Source organism: Ascaphus truei, chromosome 17 (genome assembly GCF_040206685.1).
Source record: "Ascaphus truei isolate aAscTru1 chromosome 17, aAscTru1.hap1, whole genome shotgun sequence".
Lineage (NCBI taxonomy): Eukaryota > Metazoa > Chordata > Amphibia > Anura > Ascaphidae > Ascaphus > Ascaphus truei.
The window spans coordinates 39,380,543-39,395,153 of NC_134499.1; the positions used below are offsets into that span (position 1 = coordinate 39,380,543).

Genomic DNA, 14,611 nt, shown 5'->3' on the forward strand with positions numbered 1-14,611 from the left:
AGCACCTAATGAAAGCTTTCAAACATACCGTATAACAGAATTTTTTTTTTTTTTTAAGTCACCAATACAAAGTCACACTGCCATCCCTGGTGTTACAGCTTCCTATTGGTCTCCCCAGTTTCAGCAGCATTACCGGGAAGCCAGTTTCTGTCCAGGAGTAAATATTCTCCCCCTCCCCCCCCCACCCCCGAGACAAAAGGAGTAATATATTTTAAGACCCGTGGGTCCGTGAAGCACATGGGACCACTTAACTTCAGGGGATCCCTTGGTTCACTTTAATTCAGTTTAGTAAAACCCTTCCCGCCATCCCACAAAAAATAAAAAAAATAAAAAGATGAAAATGACAGAAATGTAATACAGTACAACGGTTTATTTATGTAAAGACCACCCTCCTACTCAGAGTGGTCTCTCGTAGACAGGAATCCATCTTTAAAGCATTTTTTTTACCCCGAAATGTACCTACTGACATTTTGAAACTGGGACACATTCATAAAAGTAACCCAAATGGTTTCTGAAGCACGTTCTTTTAGTTCTGATTCGATTCAAATGCAAACCATCCAAAAAAATCAGAGATCTGTATACTTCCCTAAACCTGGAACATGTACTAGACTCTGGATGCTATGTACTAAGCAGTCTGTTGTAACAACACGTGGCCCATCAATTATTTAATATGCTACCCTTTTCCAAGTGCATCAAATACTATCAATGTTTTTCATGGTTGACACAGTTAACATATGTTCCTTTGCCACAAATCTACAAGTAATAGCCACCTCTCCTCCTCCATCCCCGCCAGACTTAGCAGCATAGTGCTGACCTGTCAGTCACCGTTGTGACCAGCAACAGTGCGGCCTATCCTGTTTAAAGCTGGGTAGGCTGCGCTGCTGCCGGTCACAGCAGTGATTGATAGGTTAGTCAGCACTGCAACACAGGCGCAAGCATCTTACTTTTAGGTGCCCTGGGTTTTTTCCCAACCTTGTATTACTCAGACCCTAAATTGTATTTCTCCTTGAAGCCAGCCCCTATTACATGCTACTGAGAGTCACCAGAATTTATATCAATTAGGCTTAAAAACTAACACAACAGGGGTGGCCGAAAATATTAAATACTTCTAGCCAGCCAGAATTTTTAGGAGCCAGCGTTTTGTTAGGGGTGCGGGGGCGGAGGGGGGGTGGGCTCCTTGCCTGTGAACTACAACATACATGTTTTAAAAGATTTTAAACTTCTGGTACTGGAATTGATACAAGTGACCTCATTTTAACCAATCAGAATAATGCCTTCAAATCTGAGGGCCAGCTCAGACAGAACGCGATGCGACGTGCACGTGCAACACGTCCGTCGCAATTTCTGGTTATTCGGTGGGAGTTTTCAAACTGAAAACTCCACCGGCGGCAAAGTGCAGCGTTGTCGCTGCGACATTTTGCCGCCACAACCCGAATTGAAATTTGGTGCTACTGTCACGTGACGTGAGCTGGTTCAGCCAATAGAGGCGAACCAGCTCTGTGACGTGTCCGTTACACGCCCCCGCCATGCCCCCAAATGCCGCGGCCCAACGCCTGCAGTTTGAGCAGAGATCGCTGGGCTGCAGGAGCGCGCAGCGGAGGCGTGAACGCAAGCATGGTCCCGCAGCAGCCTGTCTGAGCGAGCTCTAAGGTTTTATAAATAACTTTATGAAACACATACACATGTACATATCGTTATAGTTTCTTCCTTAAATAACATTAAACAAAAAGACTTTGAAATTGGTCTTATAAATGTCACTTTCTCTGGAAAGTCAAAACATTTGTTCATTCCTCCAATTGAGGGGCATTTTCTAGTAGTGTTTATTATATTTATTTAAACTTGACAGCCCGTCTGCACATCATCCAAAGTATATAGCAGTAAAGTAATGTTCTGGGCATGTTGTCTTCTAATCACATTACTAGGTTTAATTAACACAGCATATTTCAAGAAGTACCTCATGACAAGTTGTCAGATAGGGTTAGACCAGGGGTGGGAAACTCCAGCCTCAAGAGCCACCAACAGGTCAGGTTTTCATGATATCCCTGCTTCAGCGCATATGGCTCAATCAGTGGCTCAGTCAAAGACTGAGCCACCTGTGCTGAAGCAGGAATATCCGTAAAGCCCGATTTGTTGGTGGCCCTTGAGGACTGGAGTTGGCCAATCTTCGACCGAGCCAATGATTGAGCCACCTGAGCTGAAGCAGGGATAACCTGAAACCTGACCCGTTGGTAGCCCTGGGAGCTGATCACCCCTGGGTTAGATGAATATTTGAATTGTCATCATCAAAAAAGACTGTTACAATACAACAGTAAAAAAACAAAAAAAGAACTCAGCCAGGCCCTAACAAACAATGCAGAATGCAATAACATTGTCACACTAACATTTCAGAACTTATCGCTTGAACCTACTTCAGGAATTAAATGCTCTATAGCTGTGGTTTGCAAACCACTGCATCCTTACCAAATGGAGTCTATTCTGCAGAGCCCCAATATACCTATAATGCAAACACCTAACAGCAAAACACCAACATGTCATCTTGCACTTCTATTTCAAACCGATAAAACCAGGATCATTTCCTATTGAGTTCCACCTCTTGTAGCAATCCAGCCACAGGTAAGGCCAAGATTATAGTAGGTGGGCACGACAGAGTGCATGGCGTCACCTGAGCGATGGGTGCACGGAGATGGAGGCGATGGGGAGGCATGGCGGACGTGTCACCAGGCTGGTTCGCCCTCATTGGCTGAACCATTCACGTGACGCACGAAAAAACAAAATCATTTGTCTTTTGTGGAGGCTCTGCGTATTGCCGGCCTGTATCAGCTGCTGCACTTTGTTCTCATAGTACACACTGTCGCACCTACTATAAACGCAGCCCAAGAGACAAAGGCAACACAAGGAAAGTATGACAACAAAGAAAAATGCAGATAAACACCAAATTCCAATTCATGTCATACATATTATAAAAACAATTAAAAAACTAATTTAAATGTGTTTATTTTTTCCCCATTGTTGACACTGATAAACACAGACTTAAAGAAAAAGTACAAACACTGAAAACTGGAATCCCTAATCAGAATATAAAATTATTAAATTATTTTAGAGAGCCTTTGGTTGAGTAGTTTTAAGAACAAATCAAAATAGTTCTATGTGACTCAGGATTATCACCTATGATCATTTGGAGCATTTAGCAGATTTTATTTCTACAGTATTGAGATATCTAAATATCTATATATCTATCTATCCACAACTAGAACGTTTTCTTTCAGGCTTCTAATAAAAATAATAACTTTATTTGATATAGCACTTTTCTCCCAAAGCGCATCACAATTACAGGATAGGGCACAGTACGTAGACACCAGAACACTATGAATCGAACTAGGTTCCCCTGCTTCAAACTCAGTGTCATTTGAAGAGTCAGTGTCTTTACTCACTGAGCCGCTCCTTCTCCCTAAAGCACCCTCGCCCATTCTTCGGATATTCAGATTATTATGTTGCAGCATCCCGATTGGCCCCTGCCTTTTGTAGGGCAAGTTGACCTCAGGAGTAGGGTAACTGCAGGTAATATGACCATTACCCATCTCCTAAGTGGTGAATTTATTAAAAACGCTGTTTTCGTTTGTGTTATATCTTGCAAGCCTTTAAACTGAAGATTGTCCTGTGCCATCTCTAACCATAATATTCTACATAAATAGATGTGTGGATTGACTGAAAATGAGAAATGAAGTTTGCAATGTATGCAGCTTGTATGGAATGCCCTTCCCCTCAATACCCGACAAGCACCCTCTCTATCCACCTTAAGACCCACCTGCTTAAGAAGCATATGAGTAGCACCGTGGCTAATACTATACACATGAACCATAAAGCTTGCATACTCCAGACGCACTTACCAGAACGCCCTCCTACTGTCTCTGTACATTTTACCTACCAATTAGATTGTAAAATCTTCGGAGCAGGGACTCCTCTTCCTAAATGTTACTTTATGTCTGAAGCACTAATTCCCATGATCTGTTATTTATATGATTGTCACGTGTATTACTACTGTGAAGTGCTATGTACATGAATGGTGCTGTATAAATAAAGACATACATACATATGTATGCCGTGTTTGAGAACTAGCTAGAATAAGCTGAGATAATGTACTGTTGACCTCTCTCAGTGAAGGGGTTGCGTTATGCCGTGTGCTGATGAGGAAAGACATTGAGAAACAGAAAAATCAGGAGTAGTTTGACAGCTGCATGTAGGCATCATATCTAAATTAATTTAGCAACTAACGGAAATCTCATGAAAGCAACTGGCACATGGATTACTTTACAATAAAATTCTCAGACGAGATGCTGCCATTTAGCAGAACAGGGACGAGGAGAGAGAAGGGAAGATTGCAAAGCGTTATCCTCACTTTTACTGGGTGTTAGTTCTGTATCTATGATACACAATGGATATGCACAACCAGGTAAGATGCTTTGGCAACCAATGTTTCTTTGTAATGGATCAACGCTAGAGTTCTTTACAGATGTAGTTAGCATCAGTTAATGATAAGCCTTGAAGGCAACACAAGTCTCTTCTTGAAATGATGCATTATACTGATAACAATTTAACTAAGCAAGCTCGGACCTTACAAGCTGTGTCAATGCTATTAAAAGACAGTTTTGATGTAGAACATACAGTATGTATATAATAATGGCTCTCGGGGAGAGTTCGGTCATTTATTGATCTATATACACAGATCTCAATAAAAATGAACAGATCTCCTGGGCTGTGAGCAGACCTCCCACTAGACAGATGACTGAAGACTATTACAGAAGGCTACAAATGCTCAGCATAAGAAGACTCAAGGGAATCCACATCACAATATGTTTCAGTTACTGAACAGTCTGTGACAATATCATAGCCATGAACCATAATATTGAAATGTGGGTTAGAAAAGGAAGTTGGTGAATGTGACTCTGCCTTTGCAAATGGATTTCATTATTGTTTAAACAAAGTTCATAACACTGCCGTTTGCCACCATGAAACAATTACTCTCGTCCCTAGATATAACTCTGAGGTCCCTCGCAACTGGTTCTGCGCACAGGAGACGCCTCTCTTCTCCCATAGAGTTGGCAAAATATTGTTTCTCCCTGGTCAGACACGTATCCTCCCTACTCATTTTTTTATTTTTTTAACCCCAGGAGTGGCAAACTCCAGTCCTCAAGGGCCACCAACAGGTCAGGTTTTCAGGATATCCCTGCTTCATCACAGGTGGCTCAATCAATGACTGCACCACCTGTGCTGAAGCTGAGATATCCTGAAAACCTGACCTGTGGTGGCCTTTGAGGACTGGATTTGGCTACCCCTGCTTTACCCCTTACATGCCTACTAAAGTTAATAAAATAAGATAATTTAAAAAAAAACAACAACAAAAAAACACTTTCTGAAGATGGGATTCTAACAGATATCTTTAATCTAAGTAATTAATGTCAGTGATCAACGTGCAGCTATCAGTGAGCATATCCTTCGTTTAAATGGCCACAGATAAATCACATTTTATTCTTTAGACTTGAAAAAAGGTCACATTTACCAGTATCATCTGAATACTGCAATATGTGCAAACTGTACAGAAGCGCTGGCTGATTTCTCTCCTATTTTAATCCCTTTGCAGTCACATAAGCCACCAACACATCACATGGCAGTGAAGGGGTTCATCTGATTGAAAAGTTGTCAGATGTTTTACCAAAGATTCCCATAAGGCACATCCTATTGACAACAATGTAATACAATCATTTTCCTTTGAGAAATCGGGTGCTGTTTTTTTTTGTATCAGAAAGCTTTATACATACAGTAGTTTCTTTTCTGCACAATTTTAAAAAATTTAAACGGAAATGTAAATGTACACGGTAATACTTAAAACTGATATCAAGACTACAATATGCTGGAAAATGTAATCTCCAAACACTGCAGGGCCTAATCCCGAATTTATGCTTATAGATAAAATAAACCACGACATTTACCAATATATAAATAACACAAAAGATATAAACATCAGATCTGTTTCCTATGTTACATGAGGCACAGAAGGACAGGGGATTACAGATTGGTGTATATGCATTAATCTCTTAAAGGTACATTACTTGTCTATAGAAAAACCTTGGGCAATATTACATAATACAGAGTAGGTGTTTACTCTTTATATTAACTACATTTTTTTTTTGTAAATAACATATATTCTGACCCTTGTTGTCCATCACGAATGACCTCTAACCCTCTGCAACCAAAGAGAAACGTGTGAAAAAGTAATCTCCTGGTGGGTATTACTGAGGGCTTGAGAGGAAAGTCTGCTGAATCTGTTCAGAGCAAAACCTTGGAGTCGTTTGAATTGTATTCATCACGGTACAATGTGACATGTTTGGTGGATAAAATCCTTCCTATTCTTTTTAAACAAGAAAATTACTTTGGACAAAAATAAAACATGGTCTTAACAGAACATAGCATTAGCTGAGAAAGCAGCTGTATATACCGTAACCCCTATAAAGTAATAATAATAGGTCTGTGTCCCATCTTGTACGATGAGATCCAGGACAGTGAAATATAGACAGGTTGTATATCTCTTAATCCCTTCACACAAACAATAGTTCTGTCTCCCAGAATGTATCATGTGCTGCAAAAGAGAGATATTACATACTGGTATATATGCATGAATCCCATCATATAAACAGCAGACCAACCCCCTCCCTCTTATCTCATTTATGGAGAGAAAAATTGTCAGAGACCATCCCTTATCCGGTAACACCTCAAATAAAATGGACAGTGATGAGCTGAGGAAGAGGGAATTATAGGCAAATAAAGAACGATTCCCTCTTTGATGCAGATAGCAAATCTGCTTCCTGTGTTATAGAAGAATCGGGTTTTATACAGCACTATGTAAGTTAACCCTTTTCAACAAGTAGTAGATCTACTTATAGAGCAAGGGTGTATGTACTCTTTAACCCATTAAGCAACCAAAACGTATCTGTCTTTATTTTATTTGACAAACAGGGTGGGGATGGATAAGGACGGCCATAATCTATTAACCCTTTCATAGACAGCACATCTGTCTTCCATCACTTGATGAGCAGGATTTGAAAGAGTCACAGACCAGTTATACATAACACATCGCTTAATAAAAACACAGATCTGAATACAATTAACGCAGTGACCTTCAAGAGATGGTCTGAGACAGAGCTATGAAACCCTACACTATGGACCAGCAATACATTGCAATGACAACACAAGGGTTAACTCCTTGCTAGAAATAGAAGAGTGCAAAAATATTATACAAGACAGGCATACATCTATTAGCACCTTTCTACAAACAGAAAAGACTGATATTTAGGAGATGGTGTGAAACAGGTATGCATGGTAAGTCCTTCCTAGAAATAGAGCCATCTCTAACATAGCATATTGGGGTTCAGGAGACAATGCAAGTCACATATGTACAGTGTACCTCCTTCCTACAAATAGATCTATAAAATAGCATATAAATCGCGGGTGTATATTTTAACCCCTTCTTACACACAGATCTATAACATAGACCATTAATGTGATAAAGATAAAGCCTCCAACAGATTTCAACTCCATCCTACTACATACTGTATGTTACTTCGCAGGCAGCTCCATACAGTATGGTGAAGTTTAGGACAACACAGGCACATATATAATTAACTCCTTCCCTGACACAGATGGGTGTGCAAATACAAAGGTATGGAGATATATGAGACACAAAGAGAGAGAGAGAGAGACAGAGAGAGACAAAGAGAGAGAGAGAGAGAGAGAGAGACGAGAGAGAGAGAGACGAGAGAGAGAGAGAGAGAGAGAGAGAGAGAGAGAGAGAGAGAGAGAGAGAGACGAGAGAGAGAGAGAGAGAGAGAGAGAGAGAGAGAGAGAGAGAGAGAGAGAGAGTGCTAAGACACAAGCAGCTACGGTGTGTAATATATATATATATATATATATATATATATATATATATATATATATATATATATATATATATATATATATATATATATATATATATATATATATATATATATATATATATAGTATTTCCCATATACACATATACACACACACAGTGACACATCGGATAACCCGTTAATTGCCGGAGAGCAGAGCCCTGACAGGCAGGTGCCGAACTGTTACCTTCAGCCTCCTCCATCCTCTCCTCCGCTGCCCGTGCGCCGCCGCCGGGAGTATCCCACAGTAATAATACTACTACTACTAATAATAATACCCCCCGCGGGTGAGAGGAGTCGCCGCCACCGCCGGTAATACCCCACAGTAATAATACTAATATTACTAATACCCCCCGCGGGAGAGAGGGCCCCCCCCCGCCGGTGCCGCCGGTGTCCGGTCCCTATCCGCCCCCCATGTCACTGAGGCTCGCGGGCGGCGCGCGCTCCCTGCCAGCTCCGGACCGCATCTCTCTCTCACATCCGGGGACGGTTCTCATGGCAACCGCTCCCGTGTGCCGCTGCGGAGTCCTGAAAGGGTTAAACGCCGAGCGAGGGGGCGGGGCAAAAAAAAAGGGGGAGGCCGGGATGCACGCCCTCTGCTGTGTCACGTGATCGCCACAGCACCTTGCTGGCTGGTATTAGGGATAGGGGAGGGCCGATGAGGCAACCTCATCCTGCCTGTCATTGGCTGAGAGGATCCTCCTCCGCCTTGCTGATTGGCTGGGAGGGATCCTGCTCCCCAGTGGCTGAGGGTCTGTGAAATGCGCATGGGCTTCCCCATCAGTGGGAGGGCGGCTGGTGTGTGAGGGCAGCGAGGGGGGGGGGGGTGCGCTGCTCCTCTCCCCACCACACTACACATACCCTATAGGTCCGCAGCACATGGGATGCTATAAATACAGGGGCTGCCAACTGCAGGCCTCAATGTCAAGTTTTAAGGATATCCCTGCTTCAGCACAGATGGCTCAATCAGATGTGCCACCTGTGCTGAAGCAGGGATATCCCTAATACCTGGCCTGCTGGTGGCCCTTCAGGACTGTAGTTGACACCCCTGTAAATTAATCCAACTGCTGCATGGCAGATCCTGTGTAAAACAAGGCCAACCTCCAAGGACAACTGGGGAAAGATATATCTTCTCTATCTCTCTCCCTCTCTCCCCCTCTCTCTTCCTCTCTCTCTTCCTCCCCCTCTCTCTCCCCCCTCTCTCTTCCTCTTCTCTCTCTCTCTTCCTCACCCTCTCTCTCCCTCTCTCTCTCCCTCTCTCTTCCTCTCCCCCCTCTCTCCTCTCTCTTCCTCCCCTCTCCTCTCTCTCTCTCTCCCCCTCTCTTCCTCTCTTTCTCTTCCTCTCCTCTCTCTCTCTCTCTCTCTCTTCCTCACCCTCTCTCTCCCTCTCTTCTCTCTCTCCCCCTCTCCCTTCCTCTCCTCCTCTCTCTCTTCCTCACCCTCTCTCTTTCTCTCTCTCTCTCCTCTCTTTCTCTCCTCGTTTCTGTCATTTCTGACTGGTGTGCCAGGGGACCCCAATGGTACAGGTGCTATGTAAGGCCCAAAGAAAGCTTCTTCTTTTTTTTCAGTTTAAAAGGCGCCCTGCGTACCCATGGAGAGCCGGACACCATCTGCATTGAAGGAAAATAGAGAAGGATTCTTTCCGGGTTACGGGCTGCCGTCCGGCACTCAAAGGGTTATTTCTCAACCGATGTACATGATGCTAAAAATCAGTGAGACTGACTCTTGAGCAGCGAGACTCACAGAGGCGTCTCCTAAAATGAAAAGCCACAAGAGGCTTTGTGCGTATTTCTAGGGACCCTACATCATACAGTATTGAGGATAAGTCGTAAATGTTACCAGAACCCTCTCTATTACACTAAGAACAAGTTAAAGACACAACTTCATATTAACAGATACAAATAGTTAATTGTACATGGGATGTAAGCTTTTATGCAGTGTTTCTTTAAAAAAAAATAATAATAATAATAATAATAATGTGTTGCTTATCACACCCAGATTACCACTACTTTTCCATTAACAATCTTATAATTCCATTTTCTGTTTGAAAAGAAAGGGAATTATTTGACACTATTTGCAGCATGTCTTTAAAGCAGGAATCCTACATACTTATTTTGTCTTCAGAATTTTAACCAGGGGAACCTCTGGAGCTTATCCAGGTTCTTCCAGTTTGTGCCTGTGTTTTACCTTCAATTAAGGCATTCGAAACGGCCGCCAAACCCCGCCAGCGGCTTCCTATTGGATGACTACGGACACTATTGTATGTCTTTATTTATATAGCGTAATTAATGTACATAGTGCTTCACAGTAGTAATAAACATGACAATCATATAAATAACAAATACTATAAATAACAGGTCATGGGAATAAGTGCTTCAGACATAAAAGTAACATTTAGGAAGAGGAGGCCCTGCTCCGAGGAGCTTACAATCTAATTGGTAGGTAGGAAGATCGTGCAGAGACAGTAGGCGGGCGTTCTGCGTCTGCAGAGGGCCAAGCTTGATGAATCATGCATATAGTATTAGCCATGATGCTACTCATATGCTTCTTTAAACAAGTGTGTCTTAAGAGGGGTCTTAAATGTGGATAGAGAGGGTGCTAGTCGGGTATTGAGGGGAAGGGCATTCCAGAGGTGCGGGGCAGTCAGTGAGGAAGGTTTAAGGCGGGAGAGGGCTTTAGATACAAAAGGGGTAGAGAGAAGACATCCTTGAGAAGAACGCAACTATTGTTGTAAATCCCTGGATGTAAACCTACTATTGAAACTAAATATCTCAAGAACTCGGAAACAAGGGGGGGGGGAGCATTGTTCAGCTCCAGGGCACTCGTCACTTAGTACAAACAGTTGTAAGAAGAAATATGTTGAAAACGAGGATTGCTGCTTTGTGAAGAAAAAAATAAATAAATAAATTAGTCAGAAGAGCTGTATGGCAAAGATTATTAATCTAAAAAATCTACACAGTACTGCAACTTTAAGGTGGGGGGTTAGTATTGTTTATTTCCTGTTTAGCGTATACAGACCCCCTGCCTGACCAACAGCCCTCCCATAGAAAGTATCACGTTTGATATGATGATGTGAATTGGGATGTGTTGCACTCCAATGCGTTGTGAGCCAACGGCAGTGAATGGGTTGAACAATAGCTACTGTAAGTCCTGCTCGTTATAATGAATTTCCATCAGCACTGAGGGTCAGTGTGGGCGCTGGGGTTGTTCTATTTTAATACATATTACAGATACTTTGTTATAGCAAAAATCACACACTTGTTCTAACTTATGGTAGTATGCACAGCAAATAAATTATAAATATGTAACAGGTACAAGCAACATTCCTCGCTGCACTTTGTTTATTTTTATGTTTTAATATATGCTGTATTTGAATACCTTTAATGAAAACTAATTACCCAAGCTGCTGACCGATCAGCGAATATCCTGCTCTCTGGGTTCATGTATTGGCTTCTCCTGAATCAATCCTTCAGCCAGTGTAACACAGCAGCTACAATGTAACCGTATATTACTAAGGGTTTTGGTTACATTGTGTATTGTTACAGCTTGCAGCTCAGACACTGTCTCCTGTGGGGAACACTGCAACACTTTCCTGTTTGTGATCATTTGTTGCCAAAACTCTTGCACTGCTGGGGACATGTGCTTAAACCTGCTATAGCAACCAGAGGATGCTCCATATATTATACTAATTAAAAATGGCATTAGGAGTTTAATACAAAAATGTTTAAATGCAGTAAGTATTATCTAATACTACAGAACTGATTTATAAAAAAAAAAAAAGGATGTTTGTAATGCTTCTTTAAACATTTCATGACAGGCAGCTTATCAGTCACTGATTTGCTACTATGCCTCTAGCTGTACGTTTCTCTTACGCAAATAGGATTATCACTAGCTGATTCTCTCATGATATTATACTGAGCACCTGATTTTCTATTGTGACAGTAGGCGTGCCATCTACTGATTCTCTTATGCACTTAAGCATCTCATTTATTCTTACACGATCATATAGCTTATCCTCTCTTACAACAGCCTAAGCATATGATTTACACATTGCTAAAATCAGGCGCTTGTCCATCCTCCCAGATTGGAGTCATGTTATAGATGAAGTGGGTGACATTTTACGCAGATCCTGTTATAACGCTGTATATCACTCCAGTTTCCAAAGGATTTAGCAGCAGTAATGACCCAGAATATCACAACACACCCCACTTGTAGGCAGTGCCAGATTACCCACTAGGCACGTGCCTGTGGGCCCCCATAGTTTGCGGTTGGGCCCGTGCTGCGGTTCCCTAGCTCCCCATGCAGCAACCGTTACTGTCCACCATTCTCTTGCTCTTCCTGCCGGCGCCGGAATCCAACTAACGCCCGAACGGAGAAGGGAGCTGCGGAGTCACCGACCCCACCCGAGGTAAGGTGTGCGCAAGAGAGAGAGGGGTGTCTCTCACCTTCTCCGGAGCGGCCCTCCTCCTGCATCATCATGTTGTCATGGCAACCCAACATCAAATGATGCTGCAAAGTCACACGGCGATACGTTGCTATTATAACGCGCCACCTCAAAGTCATCGCGCCTCCGAGGGTCTTAATCCGCCACTGCTTGTAGGTAGCAAGAAATCAATGACTGGTGGTCATGTGAGACTTGGTATCACAGAGTAACTTGTAATAAACATACTCTTTAATGCTTTAAAAAAAAAATGCTTAAGAAGTCTTTAATTACACAATCACTGGTATTTTTTAAAGCCACATATACATGTAATTATTCGCTGCAATATAATCCCCAAAGGGAATGCAACGTCATGTTCATCTGATGGAAATATACATACTAAAGTAATGAATGAAATCTCTCTTTGTATGGGATCCCCCTCCCATGTCATTCTGTCTGGGATTCCCCTCCTAAGCAGCATCATCGTTGCTGTCTCTGGGTTCCTCTCCTTTAATATTCTTTGAGGAAGTGTAGAGGTCGGAAATGTGTGTTTAAAGAGAATAATCCTAATTAGTCAGCAATGCCAGTTCTTCAAAACTCTGCGTCCATGCAGCAAACTTTGAAACATCTCTCTATGTTGCTTGACTAAAAAATAGATTTTATTGATCCTTGTTTTCTTCATCTTCAAGTCATTCTCTATTGCTTAGATGCTGAGCCCCCAAAACAGTGAGTGATGGACTCAAGTGGAAACCTTGCTAAGTCCACTGTTCATTTTGTAACCATGTATTGTCATCATAACTCTGTCCCCAGGACATACTTGAAAACGAGAGGTAACTCTCAATGTATTACTTCCTGGGAACACATTTTATAAATAAATAAAAATATCAATCATTATTATGCCTTTATTCCAAGGTTGCATTTTAATATCCAAACGTGGTATAAAGTTAATAATTAAAATGGCAACTTCCTAAATTCAAAGAAGAAATCCTTAGTTGGAGAATCTTAAAGAAAGCTTGGGAAGAAGTAGAGTTCTTTTCATACTGCTTGACAGGAAATGTCTGCCCATTCTTCTGGAATTTTCCAATGTCATAGTCATTCTCATCCATAAGAAAGGAGACAGAGAAGACCTCAAGGACCACAGACCAATCAGTCTATTTCCAAAAATGCCAAATATATATATATTGTGTACATTTCCAGTACCAAACTTTGGAAAAGTAATTAATAAACATTTATAATGAGAATGCCTACACCTCAAGACGTGGTAACATTGTCACCATAAAAACACAAATACACCAGAAGGCTTTTCCTAAATCATAACCTACAATGCTATAATCATCAATAATTTTGAAAACAGAGCAAATTATAAATTATATGTCAGGCTCGTTATTCAATTTGAGGCTTATAATGGCCCACGGAAAAGCCATGGAACATTCCAGTGCCCTCAAGCTCCACAGGGGAGCTTCAACGTCCAGACTTTCAAAGATTCCCAGAATGACCAGGAGACTCTTGAAATCTTGGGAGATTGGCTAAACCCGGTGTGCCATGGCAATATATCTGTGAGTGTGCTGCCGGTGTGCCATGGCAATATATCTGTGAGTGTGCTGCCGGTGTGCCATGGCAATATATCTGTGAGTGTGGCTGCCGGTGTGCCATGGCAATATATCTGTGAGTGTGCTGCCGGTGTGCCATGGCAATATATCTGTGAGTGTGGCTGCCGGTGTGCCATGGCAATATATCTGTGAGTGTGCTGCCGGTGTGCCATGGCAATATATCTGTGAGTGTGGCTGCCGGTGTGCCATGGCAATATATCTGTGAGTGTGCTGCCGGTGTGCCATGGCAATATATCTGTGAGTGTGGCTGCCGGTGTGCCATGGCAATATATCTGTGAGTGTGCTGCCGGTGTGCCATGGCAATATATCTGTGAGTGTGGCTGCCGGTGTGCCATGGCAATATATCTGTGAGTGTGGCTGCCGGTGTGCCATGGCAATATATCTGTGAGTGTGGCTGCCGGTGTGCCATGGCAATATATCTGTGAGTGTGCTGCCGGTGTGCCATGGCAATATATCTGTGAGTGTGCTGCCGGTGTGCCATGGCAATATATCTGTGAGTGTGGCTGCCGGTGTGCCATGGCAATATATCTGTGAGTGTGCTGCCGGTGTGCCATGGCAATATATCTGTGAGTGTGGCTGCAGGGATTGTCAGTTTGCTCTGCACCTATATGTAT

The 14,611-nt window shown here is 42.4% G+C and overlaps 1 protein-coding gene across 14 annotated transcripts in view; it reads right to left on the minus strand.

The window, feature by feature from the left end:
* Positions 1-14,611, minus strand: part of CACNA1D (calcium voltage-gated channel subunit alpha1 D) — a 214,595-nt gene that overhangs the window by 173,868 nt on the left and 26,116 nt on the right. For 6 of the 14 annotated variants that reach the window (XM_075574886.1, XM_075574884.1, XM_075574883.1 and 3 more), the window contains exon 1: positions 8,155-8,516. The exons of 1 other annotated variant lie outside the window; for it this stretch is intronic. In XM_075574886.1, coding sequence (XP_075431001.1) covers positions 8,155-8,170 — 16 coding nt within the window. In that variant the 5' untranslated portion in view covers positions 8,171-8,516. Of the gene's footprint in view, positions 1-8,154; positions 8,518-14,611 lie in introns of those variants that run through there. 7 more of the 14 variants (XM_075574877.1, XM_075574875.1, XM_075574878.1 and 4 more) reach the window with 2 other exon arrangements.